The 13,275-nt window shown below is 48.5% G+C and overlaps 1 protein-coding gene across 2 annotated transcripts in view; it reads right to left on the bottom strand.

Moving 5' to 3' along the window:
- Nucleotides 1-434: 434 nt before the first annotated feature.
- The window catches only part of LOC139259479 (CREB3 regulatory factor-like), a 106,551-nt gene continuing 93,710 nt past the window's right edge, over nucleotides 435-13,275 (bottom strand). For both annotated transcript variants that reach the window (XM_070874949.1, XM_070874950.1), the window contains one exon: nucleotides 435-3,177. In XM_070874949.1, the coding sequence (XP_070731050.1) occupies nucleotides 3,089-3,177 (89 nt within the window). In that variant the 3' untranslated portion in view covers nucleotides 435-3,088. The remainder of the gene's footprint in view (nucleotides 3,178-13,275) is intronic.

Below are 13,275 nucleotides of genomic sequence, written 5' to 3'. Positions count from 1 at the left end.
GGGAAGAGGATGGGGGAGGGGGGAAGAGGATGGGGGGAGGGGGGAAGAGGATGGGGGGAGGGGGGAAGAGGGAAGAGGATGGGGGGAGGGGGGAAGAGGATGGGGGGAGGGGGGAAGAGGGAAGAGGATGGGGGGAGGGGGGAAGAGGATGGGGGGGGAGGGGGGAAGAGGATGGGGGGGGGAGGGGGGGAAGAGGATGGGGGGGGAGGGGGGGAAGAGGATGGGGGGAGGGGGAAGAGGATGGGGGGAGGGGGAAGAGGATGGGGGGGAGGGGGAAGAGGATGGGGGGAGGGGGAAGAGGATGGGGGGAGGGGGGAAGAGGATGGGGGGGGGGGAGGGGGGAAGAGGATGGGGGAAGGGGGGAGGGGGGGGAAGAGGATGGGGGAAGGGGGGAAGAGGATGGGGGGAGGGGGGGGGAAGAGGATGGGGGGAGGGGGGGAAGAGGATGGGGGGGAGGGGGGGGAAGAGGATGGGGGGGAGGGGGGGGGGAAGAGGAAGAAGGGAAGGAGGAAAGAGGAGAGGGAGGAGGAAAGGAGGAGGGAGGAGGGGACAAAATGAATCACAGACACTGCCCAGTCTCCCTTCGAGTGCCACCGACAGTTCGCTATTTGAGTCGAGTATCCAGAATTCTCCATAAATGTAAACAGCGCACCACCCAAAGCCTGGTTTGTAAAATTGAAGTCAAGCCTCCCATTTAGTTCCATGCCTCACATGAGGCAGAGACATTGATAAGTAAGGCTGCTAAGGTTTTCAGTGAATTGTCGTCAGTGGCAAACCAAATACCAACCCTTAAGCCGTGATCCCACCTGACATTTTACCCCGTCCCCCCACCCACAATATAAACAAGCAACTCATTGAACCCTGAGGTTTGAGCAATCTAACGGAGCCATTACTTGGCATGTTCAAAAAGCCCAGCTCTGAGCTGTTCACAAATAATAACCCCCTCCACCCCACACCATCCTAGTTCTGTAAATCTATATGGGATCCTCTGGTATTACACACAATTCGATGAACTTAGATGCGTTTCACAAGCCCCGCCTACAGCACCTCAGGAGATGAGCTCCAGCCCGGCGGCCATGTTAAGGCCGAGGCCACTGAGGGGCAGACGAGGGCACTGCCAGACCAAGTGTTCTCAGCCACCCCAGTGCAGCCTTCTCACTCGCTGGCCTCTGGACCACAGCAGCCAGAAAAACAGAATGTCAGGAACGACGACGTTAGAAGCAGCCATGCACTCTCCAATTTGGTTTCCCCCTTTCAGCGGGTCTCTTCCTAACCCCTACCTCAGAGTATTGACTTGATGTCGGTGGGTGGGGTGTGGGTGCCCTCTCTGGTTCCCCACTCCTAAATGGCCAGTGAACCTCGTCCCAATGTGTGGACGGGTTGCTGCCCCTGTGGGAGAGAGCAGGAGGGGGAGGGAAATGGGTCGAATCACCAATCTCACCTCAAGCAGTGGCTAACCCAGGCCTGTGCTGCTCTCGCTAGGCCAGGGACATCTGTGGACTTGGCTTGGTTCTGATTCCACAGTAACCAGTAGCCAAGGACCATGCTACCAATGCACTGGAGGCGGTAGAAATAAGCCAAGACCTTAGCTGGCTACCTTTTGGAAAAAAAAACACAGGGTTTTGGAAATAGAGATAGAAACCCAAGATATGTGGAACTCGAGGCCTAACGACAACCCATTCCACCTTTGCCTCAATGTCAGTCAACCTCTTCTTAAACATAAAGCACAATACACAAACCCCCCCCCCAAAATATTTTAGATTTGAAGAAAATCTTGTTGCAAGATGCACATTCATCACAGGCCCTCATGCCTCTCTGCTTTGGAACCCTGGTCCCCTATCAACCCAGGCCTCGCCATTCACCATCTCTTGCTCACAAGACCATATTGACTAACAGTAGCTGAAATTTATTCGGAGCCTCTACTCTCTGCCTGACCCACCCACCCCTCCTACAAAAAATAAAGTCAGTCACCCAACACCTGTAAAAGTGATTTTTTTTTTATATATACACATATATATATATGCGCGTGTCTGTAAAGTTAAAGTGCTCATTATTAGAAAATATTAAATTGCAGGAACTACAGGGAACTATGCAACATTTCCCCATTCACAGCATTCGCTCAATAAAGTCGGATTGTGTCGTAATTTACAGCCACGTTTCCATCCACGAGAAATCTCCGGGCGTTCCCACATCGAACGCCACTGCCCACCGTGTTACAGTGGAAACCAATATTCTATCCCTGTTGTCGCACCCTTTCCCTTCCCCCTCACCCACTCCGCCCTCACTCCATACCCTCCGTCGTTGCAAATTCACCTCCGGTAACACTCTCTCTTATGCTCCTGTAGTTCCGAGACGGTATTTTGGAGGGAGATTTTTTTTTTTCTTTTTAAACACAGAAAAAAAAATACACTTACTCCGAAAACAAAAGTTGTCCTTAAATAAAAGAATGGTCAAAGATCTGGAAAATGAATCACAAGAGTTCAAGGAAAGCTGGCACATTATTGGAGAGATTTTCTTGGCGTAGCAAGATTCGTTCCGAAGCAAGGAAAACAAAAGAAATGTCCCTCGTGCGCCTCACAGTAACCACTGCGGTGTGACTCGGTGCCAATGCAACCCCTTCACTCAACCACTTGTCAAAAAGGAGGGAAAAAAAATAATTAAAATAGCACGGCCCGTTATTCTTACCAAAACTGCCAACATTTACCTGTGCCGCCTGTTGTCGTGACCATAAGCCAACCCATAATTGTCCCGAGGTCTCTCCTCTGTAACACAGGTCGGCAGGCGTCAAATCCTCCCTGGCGTGCTAAAATAGAGGAGAGCGGGGAGTGCACGGCAGAGAAGGGGGCGGGGTGGGGGGAAAGTGGATATTGGGAGGGAATGTCAATCGAACTCAGAAACACCCTCGCTTCCCCCCGCCCCCCCACAACCCCCAAACCAAAAAATAAAAAAGGGCAGGCAGCATGAAAATGTGTGTGGGGAGGGGGGTGGGGAAGTGCCTCTTTTCTTTCTTTCTTTCTTCCTTTCCTCCGGTTTAATAATCTCCTGTCATTCAGTAGAGGTTTCGGATCGAGGGCGGTGTTCGCGATGGTCAGCTCAGTCCACCCGCTGGATCACCGGCCGACACTTTCTCCAGAACTTCGTTGACGAATTCAGACGTCTGCCCGGCCACTGACCTGCCTGCAACACAAGATACGAAAGTCAAGCATGGCTGGAGCACATGAGCACGTGTCTCAGGAAACAGCGTAAGGAGCAGGGGCAGGCCATTCCGCCCCTCGAGCCTGCTCCGCCATTCAATATGATCACGGCTGATCTTCGACCTCAACCCCACTTTCCCACCCGATTCTCTTCATTCCCCGAGACTCCCAAACTCTATTGATGTCATTCTTGAATATATTCAACAACTGAGCCTCCACAGCCCTTTGGGGTAGAGAATTCAAAAGATTCACCACCCTCAGTGAAGAGATTCCTCCTCATCTCAGTCTCATTCTCATCCTTATTTTCAAATCCCTCCATAGCCTCACCCCTTCCTATCTCTGTAATCGCCTCCAGCCCCATAACCCCCAGAGATGACTGCGCTCCTCTAATTCTGCCCTCTTGAACATCCCCGATTATAATCGCTCAACCATTGGTGGCCGTGCCTTCTGTTGCCGAGGCCCCAAGCTGTGGAACTCCCTCCCTAAATCTCTCCACCTCTCTTTCCTCCTTCTTAAAACCTACCTCTTTGACCAAGCTTTTGGTCACCTGCTCTACTTTCTCCTTATGTGGCTCAGTGTCAAATTTTCTGCCTCAATACTCCTGTGAAGCGCCTTGCGACGTTTCACTATGCTAACGGCGCTATATTAAACAAGTTGCTGTTGTTGTTAAACAGCTGACCCCTTATCTTGAAACTGTGCAAATAGGGGAAACAGCCTCTCAGCATCTACGCTGTCAATCCCCTTCAGAATCTTGTATATTTCAATGAGATTAAAATAGCACCAATCTACTCAATCTGGAGCTAGCAATGGATTGGGCTGGCAACAGCCCTCTTCTGTGGTGTAAATATCTAGAGTTCGATGGAGTGCAAGCAAGTGGCAGACCAGGTAGGTTTCAAGGCACACATCTGGGGCCAATAAGAGCAAGGGAGAGAAGGGGGACGGTGTGGGGCAGGCGGAGAGGTCGGGGGGGGGGGGGGGGGTGTGGGGCGGAAGTGGAGGGGGATGGAAGTGGAGGGGGACAGGGGGAGGAGAACGGTGGGGGGTTAGGAGGAGAACGGGGGGGGAGGGGCGGGGAAACGGAACGGAAACGGGGGGAATGGGGGAGAACGGGGGGGGGAGGGGAGGGAGGGAAAGAACGGGGGGGGAGGGGAGGGGAGGGGAAGAACGGGGGGGAGGGGAGGGGAAGAACGGGGGGGAGGGGAGGGGAAGAACGGGGGGGGAGGGGAGGGGAAGAACGGGGGGGAGGGGAGGGGAAGAACGGGGGGGGAGGGGAGGGGAAGAACGGGGGGGGAGGGGAGGGGAGGGGAGGGGAAGAACGGGGGGGGGGGGAGGGGAGGGGAAGAACGGGGGGGAGGGAGGGGAAGAACTGTGGGGGGGGGGGGAGGGGAAGAACTGTGGGGGGGGGGGGGAGGGGAAGAACTGTGGGGGGGGGGGGGGAGGGGAAGAACGGGGGGGGGGGGGAAGGGGAGGGGTTAGTGTGACCAAGGATTAAAAGGACAGTTTAATCTCAATGCAGTTATCAAGATAATCCCTTGCTCAAGACAACAGGTATGCGTTACGGTAGTGTAGTAGTTCAGTTACTGGACTAGTAAACCAGAGGTCTGGATCCCACCATGACAGTTTGATTTTTTTTTAAATAATGTGGAGAAGGTACTCCTATAGTGCTGACTTTGTTGTAGCGCTTTGTTACAACTGAGTGGCTCGTTAGACCATTTCAGAGGGACAGTTAACAGTCAACCACATTGCTGTGGGTCTGGAGTCACTTATAGGCTAGACCTTCACTAAGGGACAATAGTGAACCAGATAGACTTTTATGACAATCTGGTATTTTCATGATTGCATCATTACTGATACAAGCTTTTGTATTCCAGATTTTTATTTAATTAATTGAATTTAAATTTCCCCAGCTGCCGTGGTGGGAATTGAACTCATGTCTCCGGATTATTAGTCTAGGTATCTGGATTGTCATCATAGAATCATAGAAATTTAGAGCACAGAAGGCGGCCATTTGGCCCATCGTGTCCGCGCTGGCCGACAAAGAGCTATCCAGCCTAATCCCACTTTCTAGCTCTTGGTCCGTTGCCCTGTAAGTTACAGCACTTCAAGAATATTTTAAATGTGGTGAGGGTTTCTGCCTCTATGATACTTAAAGGGTTGACGATGGATAGGCAATGGCAGACATTTAAAGATCACATGGATGAACTACAACAATTTTACGTTCCTGTCGGGCGTAAAAATAAAACAGGGAAGGTGGCTCAACCGTGGCTAACAAGGGAAATTAGGGATAGTGTTAAATCCAAGGAAGAGGCATATAAATTGGCCAGAAAAAGCAGCAAACCTGAGGACTGGGAGAAATTTAGAATTCAGCAGAGGAGGACAAAGGGTTTAATTAGAAGGGGGAAATTACAGTATGAGAGGAAGCTTGCTGGGAACATAAAAACTGACTGCAAAAGCTTCTATAGATATGTGAAGAGAAAACGATTAGTGAAGACTAATGTAGGTCCCTTGCAGTCAGAATCAAGTGAATTCATAATGGGGAACAAGGAAATGGCAGACCAATTGAACAAATACTTTGGTTGTGTCTTCACTAAGGAAGACACGAATAACCTCCTGAAAATACTAGGGGACCGAGGGTTTAGCGAGAAGGAGGAACTGAGGGAAATCTTTTTTAGTCAGGAAATGGTGCTAGGGAAACTGATGGGACTGAAGGCCGATAAATCCCCAGGGCCTGATCGTCTTCATCCCAGAGTACTTAAGGAAGTGGCCCTGGAAATAGTAGATGCATTGGTGGTCATTTTCCAAAATTCCATTGACTCTGGATCAGTTCCGATGGATTGGAGGGTAGCTAAGGTAACCCCACTTTTTAAAAAGGAGGGAGAGATAAAACAGGGAATTATAGACCGGTTAGCCTGACATCGGTGGTGGGGAAAATGTTGGAATCAATTATTAAAGATGTAATAGTAGCGCATTTGGAAAGCAGTGACAGGATTGGTCCAAGTCAGCATGGATTTATGAAAGGGAAATCATGCTTGACAAATCTTCAAGTTTTTTGAGGATGTAACTAGTAGAATGGATAAGGGAGAGCCAGTAGATGTGGTGTATTTGGACTTTCAAAAGGCTTTTGACAAGGTCCCACACAAGAGATTAGTGTGCAAAATTAAGGCACATGGTATTGGGGGTAATGTAATAACATGGATAGAGAACTGGTTGGCAGACAGGAAGCAAAGGGTGGGAATAAAGGAGTTCTTTTCAGAATGGCAGGCAGTGACTAGTGGGACTCCAGCTATTTACAATATACATTAATGATTTAGACGAAGGAATTGAATGTAATATCAAGTTTTCAGATGACACTAAGCTGGGTGACAGTGTGAGCTGCGAGGAGGATGCTAGGAGGCTGCAGGGTGACTTCGACAGGTTAGGTGAATGGGCAAATGCATGGCAGATGCAGTATAATGTGGATAAATGTGAGGTTATCCACTTTGGTGGAAAAAACAGGAAGGCAGATTATTATCTGAATGGTGACAGATTAGTAAAAGGGGAGGTGCAACGAGACCTGGGTGTCATGGTACATCAGTCACTGAAGGTAGGCATGCAGGTACAGCAGGCAGTAAAGAAAGCAAATGATGCTGGCCTTCATAGCGAGAGGATTTGAGTATAGGAGCAGGGAGGTCTTACTGCAATTGTACAGGGCCTTGGTGAGACCACACCTTGAGTATTGTGTGCAGTTTTGGTCTCCTAATCTGAGGAAGGACGTGCTTGCTATTGAGGGAGTGTAGCGAAGGTTCACCAGACTAATTCCCGGGATGGCAGGACTGACATATGAAGAAAGACTGGATTGGCTAGGCTTATAATCACTGGAATTTAGAAGAATGAGAGGGGATCTCATAGAAACATATAAAATTATGACGGGACTAGACAGGTTAGATAATGTTCCCGATGTTGGGGAAGTCCAGAACCAGGGGTCACAATCTAAGGATAAGGGGGTAAGCCATATAGGACTGAGATGAGGAGAAACTTTTTCACCCAGAGAGTGGTGAACCTGTGGAATTCCACAGAAAGTTGTTGAGTCCAGTTCGTGGATATATTCAAGAGGGAGTTAGGTGTGGCCCTTACAGCTAAGGGGATCAGGGGGTATGGAAAGAAGGCATGAGAGGGGTACTGAAGTTGCATGATCAGCCATGGTCATATTGAATTGCGGTGCAGGCTTGAAGGGCTGAATGGCCTACTCCTGCATTTATTTTCTCTGTTTCTATGTTTCTATTTTTACCACCCTTTCAGGCAGCGAGTTCCAGACCCCCCACCACCCTCTGGGTGAAAAGATTTCCCCTTAAATCCCCTCCATCCCTCCTACCAATTACTTTAAATCTATACCCCCTGGTTGCTGATCACTCTGCTAAGGGAAATAGATCCTTCCTATCCACTATATCTAGGCCCCTCATCATTTTATACAGCTCAATTAAATCTCCTCTCAGCCTCCTCTGTTCCAAAGAAAACAACCCCAGTCTGTACAATCTTTCCTCATAGCTAAAATTTTCCAGTCCTGGCAACATCCTCGTAAATCTCCTCTGTACCCTCTCTAGTGCAATCACATCTTTCCTGTAATATGGTGACCAGAACTGCACGCAGTCCTCCAGCTGTGACCTAACTTGTGTTTTATACCAGTCATCTAACTACTACGCTACCGAACCCCCGTCTGTCAAATTGTCGGAAAAACCCAACTCGCCTATGTCCTTTAGGGAAGGAAACTGAAATTTCCACTGATAGGGGAGACTAGAACTATGGGACATAATCTTAGAATAAGGGGACACCCATTTAAAACTGAAATGAGAAGGAATTTCTTCTCTCAGAGGGTTGTAAATCTGTGGAATTCGCTGCCTCAGAGAGCTGTGGAAGCTGGGTCATTGAATAAATTTAAGACAGAGCTAGACAGTTTCTTAACCGATAAGGGATATGGCCTACTCCTGCTTTCCTATTCCTTATGTTCTTATGAAACCTTCTGCCTTTACCTGGTCTGGGTCTATAGGCGACCCCAGTCCCACACCGACATAGCTGCCCTCTGACGTGGCTGAGCAAGTCACCCAGTTGTATCAAATCACTATTCAGCGTTTCAACGAGGCGGCCCACCACCTTCTCGGGGCAACTAGGGATGGGCAATAAATGACAACCTTGCCAGCAACGCCCATGTCCCCAGAAGTATTTTTTTTTTTTTTTTTAAAGTAGTTCACACCAGAATTACTCTAAACAATGGCAGGCTGTGAGAAGAAGGCACATGATTGTTCTGAAGAATTGTTCCCTTCACAACGTTCACGGTTTCACATTACAAAAGCAAAATACTGCAGATGCTGGAATCTGAAATAAAAACAGAAAATGCTGGAAATCTCAACGGTCGGGCAATGTCTGCGGAGAGAAACAGAATTAAGGTTTCAGGTCGATGACCCTTCGTCAGATAACCTGAAACGTTAACTCTGACTCTCTCTCTCCACAGATGCTGCCCGACCCGCTGAGATTTCCAGCATTTTCTGTTTTTATCACAGTTTCATATTGTTCACTTTCAACTCCATTTAAAAAAAATCTTTTTAACACTGACAGGATGTCAAATGTAATAAATGGCTGCAGGGTTGTGTGCATGTGCTCCTGAAAGGAGAATACGAACATAAATCACCACAATATGGCTCCAGTCACAAAGAGGGCACTGAATAAATCTCTGCATTTCATTAACCATAGGTGCTATTTTCATGCAGTTTTTAAACAAACTAATGAGTGTACAAGATTACATGTGCCAACTCCCTCGATGGTGTGTGTGGGTGTGTAAAGGCACAGCCATCTGTAGTCATAAGAAATACGAGTAGGCGGCCATTTGGCCCTCGAGCCTGCTCCACCATTCAATAAGATCATGGCTGATCTGATCCTGGCCTCAACTCCACTTCCCTGCTCGCTACCCATAATCCTTCACTCCCTTATCATGACCCAGCCTCCTCAGCTCTCTGGGGCAGAGTATGCCACAGATTTACAACCTTACTATCTGTTTTTATATTTATTGCTAGTTTACTCTCAATCCATCTTCTCTCTCTATTATATTTTTAGTCATCCTTTGTTGGTTTTTTAAAAATTCCCAATCCTCCGGCCTCCCACTAATCTTGGCAACATTGAATGCCATTGTTTTCAATTTGATACCATCCTTTACTTCCTTAGTTAGCCACAGATGGTTCTCCCTTCTCAAAGTCTTTCCTTCTCATTGAAATATATTTTTGTTGAGAGTTATGAAATATCTCCTTAAATGTCTGCCACTGCTTATCAACTGTCTTACACTTTAATCTATCCTAAATCATAGACCAGAAGATTGCAGCTTCAATCCACGCTAGCTGATCTCAGTGTTTATGATTAATGGAGTTGATAGGGTAGATAGAGATAAACTATTTCTTCTGTGGGCAAGGGGTGGGGTGGGCGGGAAGAGTCCAGAACAAGAGTCATAACCTTAAAATTAGAGCCAGGCCGTTCGGGAGTGATGTCAGGAAGCACTTTTTCACACAAAGGTGTTGGGAATCTGGAACTCTCTCCCCAAAAAAGTTGTTTGGTCTGGGGCCGGGGGGGGGGGGGGGGGGGGTGGCGGGGTCAACTGAAAATGTCAAAACTGAGATTTTTGTTAGACAAAGGTATTACGGGATACGGAACCAAGGCGGAGAGATAGAGTTAAGACACAGATCAGCCATGATCTCATTGAATATCAGAAGAGGCTCTTCCTGTTCCTATGTCTCTCAGCTGAAGCAGATGAGCACGATCATTGAACTCGCACAAGTTTACAGCGCACAATGTGGCCATTCGGTCCATCATGTCTGCACCGGACTGTGTGCTCGAGCAACCAAGAATTCATCCTAATGTCATCCCCATTGCTCTGTCTTCCTCTGTGTAATGTATTTGCTTCATGGGTTCTTTGCTTAAGAATTCATAGCAACACATTGCTATTAAGAACTAATTGCTTTATTAACAAAAGGTTTAACAATCACACTACACATTACCAGTTCATCCACCAGGCTCACAACTGCATACCTCATCGTGGATGAACTAGCCTCAACTGGCTGAGGTTTTATTGAGTCTTGTGAACATCACGTGACTGGCTAAGCCACTCACAATGCAACTATTTTAGTTGAACTTAAAATCAAGGGCCCCTCTACAAGGGCACCAGAATGACAAACTTCAAATTAAATTTTTTCAGTAACTTACATCAAATTAAAATTTGGTTGCCGGGGGTGATGATGCACTCCAGTCCCTCCGGCACCTACCTCTCACGGAAGGCCGCAAGCGTACCGGTGGACACAGTGTGCCCCATCTCCAGGAACACCCTGGCTCGGATGTAACCGCGGAAGAGAGGCAGCCAGTCAGGCTGAACGACCTCCTCGACCGCCCGCTTCCTGGACCGGGTGCTGGCCGCCTTGGCAACACAGCTCTCACAGGTGCATACATTACACTCTGCTTCAGTTATTTATCCAATTTTCCTGTAAAAGATGCAGTGGTCTCCATCTCAACTACTCGTCGAGGAAAGATACACGGTGCTTCAACAGCCCTCTGTGCAAAGAAGTTCCTCCTGAACTCCACCAGGAGCTCCGAGCCCTGATCCTTATCCAGTCAGTCAGGCTGAGGAGCGCACATCACCAAAAATCAGGCGAGGACCAGCTCAGGTTCAGCTCCGACCCTGGACAGGGTTTGAACGACCGACTGAAGCTGCCCCATCTGTGCCCGGGCAGGGAGGTGGCAGCATGGGGCTATAACTCAGCACAGTCAGGGCCTGCAGCCGAGCAAGTTACTACCAGGCGGCTCAACAATGATTGGTGCCTGGGGCTGATTTTTTCAACATTAGAGTTTCCACTGAAGAATTACACGACACACAATCCTCCCCCTCTGGACAACAAAAAATGATTGTTTCCCCTTTACGCAAAGGCAATCAGGTACTTTTAATCTCCAGCACGAGGAATAATGACAGCTGTTTTGAAACACAATATTGGTCTAGAAATTCAGTTAATTTGCACCTCCTGACAGCACCCCCAGGGGGCGCAAACGAGTTGCCGACTGGGCGTGGCGCAGACAATGACTCCCGCCATATTGGGCGGGGGTTTAGCGGCAGCGCTACGGTTTGGCGCCCAGAGATCATGATGTCATCGCGGTCACCGCCCCAAAATTCACTTTCGACCCCCGCAGCAGCGCCGAGCGAAAACACCGGCAACTTCAGGAGGCGTGGATCGGGCGGCTGGCCGTTACCAGGGCGATTGGTTAATGGCCAGGTGGCCAACGGAAATTTTGAAAAAAACTTCTCATTGTTGGCGCTGCTGATCCGATTTCTTCGTGGGTTCCTGGCTGCGATTGGTCAGCCCGGCATTCTGCTGGAGTGCCGGGCTGATGGCGTGTTGGTCCTTGCAGAGTCGGCAGCGTGGGCCCTTCCTTTTAAGTGAGGGAAGGACGCCTCGGATGCTTTATTTAGCACTCCACTTCCTTCCGGGGACGGTGACCCCAATTGTTTTAAAAGGCGAGAATTCAGTGCCTGCCGCCAAATCTCATGCCACCCAACTGTTACCGACCCCAAACGGGGCAATAATGATTTTCACCCTCCGATATTTTACGTTATGAATATCATAGAATCATAGAAGTTTACAGCACGGAAGGAGGCCATTTCGGCCCATCGTGCCCGTGCCAGCCGACAAAGAGCTATCCAGCCTAATCCCACTTTCCAGCTCTTGGTCCGTATCCCTGTAGGTTACATCCAAGTAATTTTTAAAGGTGATGAGGGTTTCTACTTCTACCACCTTTTCAGGCAGTGAATTTCAGACTCCCACCACCCTCTGGGTGAAGCAATTTCCTCTCAAATCCCCTCTAAACCTTCAACTAATTACTTTAAATTTATGCTCTCTGGTTGTTGACCCCTCTGCCAAGGGAAATAGGCCCTTTCCGTCCACTATATCCAGGCCCCTCAATTTCATACACCTCAATGAGGTCTGCTCTGTTCCAGCCTATCCAATCTGTCCAATATTATACTTAAGCTCAACTGATGTGCCCCCCCCTCCCCATGGGGGAGGGGGACGACATTAAAAAGTATCATTCCTCTTTAATTGGAGAAAATTAGGCACTTAAAGCTCAAATGCAGAGATTGTAACCATTCATCTTGTGAGCTTGCCAACAAGTACAACCTAAATCATCAGCACCACAAACAGCTCAGAGCTAGCCTGGCCAAGCGATCCGCCAATCAGATACCACAACCTTCCATCGTAATCTCTGCTGCAGCTTATGATACGGGCAAGCCTGCCCAGCCCAGACGCAGCCCAGAGCACGTGACGCCCTTCGCTGCTCTCCTTCCCGGTCCATACAAAACTAGCACCACTCCCTTTGATTTCTCAGATGATTGCAGCTCAAACCATTGAACTGTGAAATTCCCGAACAACTGATCAAGCAAACAGCCTGAAAGATTCAATCTTGCACAGACTGGAATATTCCCCCCAAATATCCACGCGAGAAAGAAACTTTTGAAAAATGTCAATGTGAGAAATGGTGAATTGGAAGAAATAACTTGAGACCAAAAAACCTCTTTAGACTGGTGTTAGAAATGAAGATTCATTCCACGGTGCAATAGCTAAAGCGGCTTGAACAGCGATAACATAAATAACTGATAACGGGCAGCTCCAAACTTCGGCCCCTCGAGTCTGTTCCACCATTGAATAAGATCATGGCTGATCTGATCTGGCCTCAGCTCCACTTCCCCGCCCGCTCCCCATAACCCTTGACACCATTATCATTCAAAAATCTGTCTATCTCCACCTTAAATATATTCAATGACCCAGCCTGCACAGCTCTCTGGGGTGGAGAATTCCAAAGATTCACGACCCTCAGAGAAGAAATTCCTCCTCATTTCTGTCTTAAATGGGTGACCCCTTATTCTGAAACTATGCCCCCAGTTCTAGATTCCTCCACGAGGGGAAACATCCTCTCTGCATCTACCCTGTCAAGCCCCCTCAGAATCTTCTACGTTTCAATAAAATCACCTCTCATTCTTCTAAACTCCAATGAGTATAGGCCCAACCTGGTCAACTTTTCTTCA

Source organism: Pristiophorus japonicus, chromosome 3 (assembly GCF_044704955.1).
Source record: "Pristiophorus japonicus isolate sPriJap1 chromosome 3, sPriJap1.hap1, whole genome shotgun sequence".
NCBI lineage: Eukaryota > Metazoa > Chordata > Chondrichthyes > Pristiophoridae > Pristiophorus > Pristiophorus japonicus.
Note: the sequence above shows the minus strand (reverse complement) of the source record. Positions and strands in the feature narration are given on the sequence as shown.